The sequence below is a fragment of the Lucilia sericata genome, unplaced genomic scaffold, assembly GCF_015586225.1.
Source record: "Lucilia sericata isolate MDLA Ls3-8-SP2 unplaced genomic scaffold, ASM1558622v1 Contig002321F_arrow, whole genome shotgun sequence".
NCBI lineage: Eukaryota > Metazoa > Arthropoda > Insecta > Diptera > Calliphoridae > Lucilia > Lucilia sericata.
The window spans coordinates 38,198-46,355 of record NW_023996135.1 but is presented as its reverse complement, the minus strand read 5'-3'; the positions used below and the strand labels follow the sequence as shown (position 1 = coordinate 46,355).

At 33.0% G+C, this 8,158-nt stretch overlaps 1 protein-coding gene across 1 annotated transcript; it reads left to right on the top strand.

Moving 5' to 3' along the window:
- Window positions 1-1,274: 1,274 nt before the first annotated feature.
- Window positions 1,275-7,427, top strand: LOC119613805 (thyrotropin receptor-like; the record flags this gene model as incomplete). Its single annotated transcript, XM_037969862.1, is given in 8 exon segments — window positions 1,275-1,492; window positions 3,758-3,910; window positions 4,021-4,166; window positions 5,997-6,225; window positions 6,344-6,539; window positions 6,603-6,799; window positions 6,862-6,965; window positions 6,968-7,427. Coding segments are annotated over 8 exon segments (1,308 nt in total), but the record flags the coding sequence as incomplete, so codon positions are not given.
- Between the last annotated feature and the right edge of the window lie 731 nt (window positions 7,428-8,158).

Genomic DNA, 8,158 nt, shown 5'->3' with positions numbered 1-8,158 from the left:
TGGTATTATTATTATTATCATCTGAGGATTCAGAGTCGGAACCCTCACCTATATTTAAAGGCTGAGGTAGCTTAGAGCTCTCTCCGAGTACATCCTTCTCTTTCACCCCTATATTTTTGCCAGCGGCATGCTGTACACTTGACGCATTGTCCGCCACGGAGGCCAAGGTACCCACCTCCGTAGTAGTATTCTGCTCACGATTGCAGGATGACGACGACACGTGACTCGCGAGTAGATCAACACTTGCCGCCGGTACTGGGTTATTTAGGCCCTGCACCGTAACTTTTATCTTTTTATTTTTATTTTCCATATTTGTTTTTTTTTTTTTTTTTTTTTCCAGTTTTTTGGTCCGCGGGGAATATAATATTCCCAGGTGGTGGACAATCTGCCCTCCCTCAGCTTAAGTGAAATTAAAGCTGGGAGAGGACAGATGGTCCATCACCACCCCCTATCCGCCACCCGGGGACGCGTTCGGTAGGAAAAATCTGGAAAACTCCCCCGAGAACTAACTAACTAACTAACTAACTAACTAACTAACTACTAACTAACTAACTAACTAACTAACTAACTAACTAACTAACTAACTAACTAACTAACTAACTAACTAACTAACTAACTAACTAACTAACTAACTAACTAACTAACTAACTACTAACTAACTAACTAACTAACTAACTAACTAACTAACTAACTAACTAACTAACTAACTAACTACTAACTACTAACTAACTAACTAACTAACTAACTACTAACTAACTAACTAACTAACTAACTACTAACTAACTAACTAACTAACTAACTAACTAACTAACTAACTAACTAACTAACTAACTACTAACTGACTGACTAACTAACTAACTAACTAACTAACTAACTACAATTTGGTAGAGAGATTTCGGATTGTATGATTTATGTCGTATACATCGCTATACTCGTATTTAAAGATAAATTAGGACCGATGCACCTTACCTATATATTAACAGAAAGAAGGATGTACGGGCAGACGGACGGACTTTCCCCGATCGTCTTAATACTTAATAAAAACCCTGAATGTATACTTTTGTGGGTCTATAGATAATATTTCCATGCAACAAATTCAATATACCCGCTGTTTTTTTTTTTTTTTGATGTTGGGTATAAAAAAGTTCACCAAAAAAGTTACTTTAGTATTGAAAACTAGTTATTTACATTCAACTACTTTACAGTCGTAGCTTAATCAATAAGAATTAAATTTCATTGAAATTTTATTTGTATCTTTATTTTTTATATTTATTTACAGCCGTTTAATGCGTTCTGAGTTTTCCATTAGCCAAGAGGAATTATTAAACGAAAGCAACGTTTGGTCGCATGCAGCACCCACCGGTGATGTAGAGTATTTTGTGGAAGAAGATTATTTATCGGATTCCATGAAAGAAATATTTGGTAAATTTCATGAACCCATCGAACCGGATGAAAGTCAATTAGATGAATATTGTGGCAATTTTACATTCAGGTAATAAATGTGATAAAAACATGCGTGGTACATACGTACATACATATTAAGTAAATTCATGGTACATCCTTGATGCTTACATTTTTCTAATTTTAATGTCCATAGGATAGAAGTTTAATACAATTTTTTTCTATTTAATGTTTTTCCTACTCCTGAAGGTATTCATTTCATTATTTCTCTATAAAATTATATAATTAACTCGATTTTAGAAACACTTTAAATTATTTGTTTATACCGGTTGAACACCATTAATTTTTATTTCGCCATTAAAAGCCTGTTTCCTGTCATTGTTTGCCATTAAAGTTTCATTATTTAATTAGAGACTTTTTTAATTAAAATTCACTACGCAATTGAATTTGTTAGCATTTGTTGCTGCTTGCAAATCTAATGGCTCTAAAGTTCTTAATGTGTGCTTAAAATAAATAATTTTTAAATATTTATATAATTAATCTAATTGAGTAGAATGGTTGAGAATAAAAACAAAGGATAAAATGCAATTTCAATTTTAAAATTGCAGGAAATAAAAAAATTATATTATCTTTTTATGAAAATATGTTTGCGCAGTGGTTATAATGTCAATTACAATTACGGATGATGGTCAAGAAAATTCCATCGAAACATGCATATATAAAATAGAGAATATATGTGTATATAAATATGGTTAATGTGGTTCCCGTTCCGTCATCTGCCAAATCATCTCTCATGTCAAGTCGACTTACTTAATCCCCGCACAGTGGGCGAATTTTGTAAATGATGAACGAATCCACATTAGCCTATAGACTGATCTGTATTCTGGGCTTTATTATATTCTGCACTATAGTCTTTACTATATTGTGGACTATAATCTAGACTATATTCTTTACTAAAGTCAGGACTATAGTCTCGACTAGAGTCAAGTCTAAAGTACGTATATAGACTCGTCTATAGTCATTACTAAAGTGTCATCTGTAGGCTCGTCTATTGTCCGGACTATAGTCTCATCTATAGTCAATACTATAGTCAGGACTATAGTCTCATATATAGTGAGGATTATAGTATCGTCTATAGTCAGGACTATAGTTTCATTTATAGTCAGAACTATAGTATCATATTCAGCAAGGACTATCGTCTCGTTTACAGTCAGGATTATAGTTTTGTCTACAGTCAGGACTATAGTATCGTCTATATTCAGAACAACAGTCTCGTCTATAGTCAGGACTATAGTCAGGCCTATAGTCATCTGTAGACTCGTCTATAGTCAGGATTATATTCTCGTCTATAGTCAGGAAAATAGTCTCGTCTATAGTCCGGACAATATTCTCGTCTCTAGTCAGGACAATGGTCTCGTCTATAGTCAGGACTATAGTCTCATCTATAGTCAGGACTATAGTCTCGTCTATAGTCTGGGCTATAGTCTCGTCTATAGTCTGTGCTATAGTCTCATTAAGATTGTGTATTAGATTATATGTTTTGATTAGACTATACTGATCTATAGACTGGTATGTAATCTTGACTATAGTTTGGACTGTAGTCCTGAATATAGTCTGAACTTTACTCTAGTCTATAGAGAGGACTATAGTCTAGTTAACATCCTTAACTATGGTTTCGTCTATAGTCTGTTGACTATGGTTGGTTAGTTGGAAGGAACTCTAACTTTGAAACCTCAATCAAAGTCCGTGTGTGGGGTAATATAATCGGATGGTTAGTGCAAGATTGGAGGTAATAGGTTCAAAATCTTAGTAGTATCTACTTTAGTGTCGTCTATAGTCGGGACTATAGTATTAATTATGTTCCATGCTATGAGTTGGACTATAGTCTGCACTATACTCTGTACCATGACTTGGACTATAGTCTGGACAAGAGCTGGACTATAGTCTTCTGTTATCTCGTCTATAGTCTGAACAATAGTCTCGTCTATGGATCATATTCTGTAGTCCGACTATAGTCCTTAAGTTTAGTCTATACTATATTTTGGACTATAGTCGGAACTATAGATAGATTAATGTCTGTATATACAGCTCCTTAAGGCAATCGTGCTGCTGCACAAAGCTATACACACTAACGCTATGACAAAACTTATAGTAGCTCACTCACTTAAATATAAACTAAAAAAATGTCTTGCACTCCAGGTTACTTTCGCGGAATTTATTATTTATCCTTCAAATGTAATGTCAAGTATTGATTTACCTAGAAATATAACTTATTTAAACTTATAACGATTTCTCCCATAAATACAAACCGAACTAAATAAAATAATTTTTATTTTTTTATCTCTTTTTTTCATAGAAAACATGATGTAGAATGTTATCCCATTCCGAATGCATTAAATCCATGTGAAGATGTTATGGGTTATCAATGGTTACGTACATCTGTCTGGATTGTTGTCGGTCTGGCTGTTATTGGAAATGTTGCAGTACTCGTTGTAATTCTATCGATAAAGTAAAGTGACCAAAAATTTTTTACATGATCTGTGTGTTGCATGAAAGCCTCTTTCCTTCTATCAAACCAACAAAAATTTCAATTATTTTTTCTTCTTCTTCCTTTTGCAGAGCCGAAACACCATCAGTGCCACGTTTCTTGATGTGCCATTTGGCATTTGCCGACTTGTGTTTGGGTTTATATCTGTTATTAATAGCTTCAATTGATGCTCATTCGATGGGTGAATATTTCAATTATGCTTATGATTGGCAATATGGTAAGTATTGGCAGTATGTCTGAAGTATTTCAATATTTATAGTCTTATTTTATTTTCAAACTGCTTGTTAGATACTAGATTACTTAAGGTGTAATTGATTTGTATTTTCTATAGACAGGTGTGATAGAATAACCTTTGAATTGGCAATGCAGACAGTTGACATTTGAAAAACTTTATATTGAATTGTTGAGTGGGATATTGTTATTATAAATAGATTATAGATTTTGTTTACTATGTAAAGCAAAATTACCGTTAAATGATAAAATATTCTAATCTCAAATTATATAATTATATATGGTAATTAGATTATTTTTGAATTTTTATATATAAAAGCACAAACTGGTAAATCTAAATTAGCTTTACAAAATAATACGAATTTAAGAAAATGTTTTAAATGTTGTTGTGTTCATTATTCCAAATTGTCCGAACCATATCTCTTACATAGTCAGTTCTAGTTCAGTTCTAGTTGAGTTCTAGTTCAGTTCTATGTTCAGTTCTAGTTGAGTTCTAGTTCAGTTCTAGTTCAGTTTCTAGTTCAGTTCTAGCTGCAGTTCTAGTTCAGTTCTAAGTTCAGTTCTAGTTCAGTTCTAGTTCAAGTTCTAGTTCAAGTTCTAGTTCAGTTCTAGTTCATTCTAGTTCTAGTTTCAGTTCAGTCTAGTTCAGTTCTAGTTCAGTTCTAGTTCAGTTCTAGTTCAGTTCTAGTTCAGGTTCTAGTTCAGTTCTAGTTCAGTTCTAGTTCAGTGCTAGTTCAGTTCTAGTTCATCTAGTTCGTCTAGTTGCAGTTGCTAAGGTTCAGTTCTAGTTCAGTTCTAGTTCAGTTCTAGTCAGTTCTAGTCAGTTCTAGTTAGTTCTAGTTCAGTTCTAGTTCAGTTTTCTATTCAGTTCTAGTTCAGTTCAGTTCTAGTTCAGTTCTAGTTTCAGTTCTAGTTCTAGTTTCAGTTCTAGTTCTAGTTCAGTTCTATTCTAGTTCAGTTCTAGTTCCAGTTCTATTTCAGTTCTAGTTCTAGTTCAGTTCTAGTTCTAGTTCAGTTCTAGTTCTAGTTCAGTTCTAGTTCAGTTCTAGTTTCTAGTCAGTTCTAGTTCAGTTCTAGTTCAGTTCTAGTTCAGTTCTAGTTCAGTTCTAGTTCAGTTCTAGTTCAGTTCTAGTTCAGTTCTAGTTCAGTTCTAGTTCAGTTTCTAGTTCAGTTCTAGTTCAGTTCAGTTGTTCTAGTTCATCTAGTTCAGTTCTAGTTCAGTTCTAGTTCAGTTCTAGTTCAGTTCTAGTTCAGTTCTAGTTCAGTTCTAGTTCAGTTCTAGTTCAGTTCTAGTTCAGTTCTAGTTCAGTTCTAGTTCAGTTCTAGTTCAGTTCTAGTTCAGTTCTAGTTCAGTTCTAGTTCAGTTCTAGTTCAGTCTAGTTCAGTTATAGTTCAGTTCTAGTTCAGTTCTAGTTCAGTTCTAGTTCAGTTCTAGTTCAGTTCTAGTTCAGTTCTAGTTCAGTTCTAGTTCAGTTCTAGTTCAGTTCTAGTTCAGTTCTAGTTCATTCTAGTTCAGTTCTAGTTCAGTTCTAGTTCAGTTCTAGTTCAGTTCTAGTCAGTTCTAGTTCAGTTCTAGTTCAGTTCTAGTTCAGTTCTAGTTCAGTTCTAGTTCAGTTCTAGTTCAGTTCTAGTTCAGTTCTAGTTCAGTTCTAGTTCAGTTCTAGTTCAGTTCTAGTTCAGTTCTAGTTTCAGTTCTAGTTCAGTTCTAGTTCAGTTCTATAAATTACATTACCTTTCATTCCGTTGTTTGTTGTGTTCTTATTACATGTTGGATTAACTGATTAATCTCTGCCTACAATTGCTTGGATTATTACAGGTGCTGGTTGTAAAGTGGCCGGTTTTCTTACCGTCTTTGCCAGTCATTTATCAGTCTTTACACTGACTGTCATAACAATAGAACGTTGGTTGGCCATAACACATGCCATGTACTTGAATCATCGTATTAAAATCAGACCCGCAGCTTTCATCATGATTGGCGGTTGGATTTACTCTGTTGTTATGTCCTTATTGCCATTATTTGGTATAAGTAATTATTCATCGACAAGGTGAGTAAAAGCACGAGACAGGAAATGTTTTAAAATATATAAAGCAATTCCTATACATATTTACAATATTAAAAATAATTTTTAATTTTTTTTCATGTTCTTTCTTTCTGACGTTTAGTATTTGTTTACCCATGGAAAATAGAGATCCATTTGATACTGTTTATTTGGTGGCCATAATGGCTTTAAATGGTACAGCATTTTTTATTATAGCCATTTGTTATGGCCAAATCTATTTATCTTTGGGCGAGGAGACGCGTCATGCTCATAGTAATTCTAGGGGTGAAATGAGTGTGGCCAAGAAAATGGCATTACTGGTGGGTTTAATTTATTTTAGTTAGATTTTTAGTATTTATTAAATTTCTTCCTTTCATCTAAAGGTTTTTACAAATTTTGCCTGCTGGGCGCCCATAGCATTTTTTGGTTTAACTGCTTTGGCGGGTTATCCTTTGATAAATGTTACCAAATCAAAAATATTATTAGTATTCTTCTATCCTTTGAATTCGTGTGCAGATCCTTATTTATATGCCATATTGACTTCACAATATCGTCAAGATTTGTATACTCTATTAGCCAAGTAAGTATAACTTTCAATATTTTGTTTACAGTTAAATAACACCTTGTTCCATTTCCTTACAGATTTGGCATCTGCAAACAAAAAGCTTTAAAATACAAAAATAGCATCTCATTTCCGGGTACCACAAATTTTACCTGTTCCGTACAACGTGGCTCTCTAATACCAAAACTCAACAAAGTATTACCCCGCCAGAGTCTCAAACAATGTTGAAAAATAAAGAAGACTTTGTATGAAAATGGACAAGAATTAGGCAGGAAAATAACTTTAAAACTGATTTAGAAATTGAGATTGAAATGAATTAAATAAATATAGTATAAAGACAATGATGATAAGAACAGTAACGAAGTAATGTGATGAAGTCCAAAGTAGCTGAATGAAAAAAAAATATAAGTTTTTAATATAGAAATTATGAATGTTTTATACATAAGTACTTATGATGTAATAAATTAAGAAAATATAATATAAGTGTATAAATGTATGTATGTGTATGTATGTATGTAAGATATATTTATAAAAATTTTAGATAAAATTATGAGAAAGAATCTTTGATATATTGTATTAAGGGAATAATTGTTTTGTGATTAAATTGACATTAAATATTCAAGTTTCCCTATTATAGAAAGACAAATGTTATATTTTGCATTATATATTCTGGAGGTATGTACGTCCGTGAACTTTTGGAATAATACTTAGTTTCAGTTCTAATTGTAATTCAATTCTATTCAGTTCTATTCAGTTCTAGTTCAGTTTCTAGTTTCTAGTTCTATTAGTTCAGTTCTAGTTCAGTTCTAGTTTCAGTTCTAGTTCAGTTCTAGTTCAGTTCTAGTTCAGTTCTAGTTCAGTTCTAGTTTCAGTTCTAGTTCAGTTTCTTAGTTCAGTTTCTAGTTCAGTTCTAGTTCAGTTCTAGTTCAGTTCTAGATCATTTTCTAGTTCAGTTCTAGTTCGTTCTAGTTCAAGTCTAGTTCAGTTCTAGTTCAGTTCTAGTTCAGTTCTAGTTCAGTTCTAGTTCAGGTTCTAGTTCAGTCTAGTTCAGTTCTAGTTCAGTTCTAGTTCAGTTCTAGTTCAGTTCTAGTTCAGTTCTAGTTCAGTTCTAGTTCAGTTCTAGTTCAGTTCTAGTTCAGTTCTAGTTCAGTTCTAGTTCAGTTCTAGTTCAGTTCTAGTTCAGTTCTAGTCAGTTCTAGTTCAGTTCTAGTTCAGTTCTAGTTCAGTTCTAGTTCAGTTCTAGTTCAGTTCTAGTTCAGTTCTAGTTCAGTTCTAGTTCAGTTCTAGTTCAGTTCTAGTTCAGTTCTAGTTCAGTTCTAGTTCAGTTCTAGTTCAGTTCTAGTTCAGTTCTAGTTCAGTTCTAGTTCAGTTCTAGTT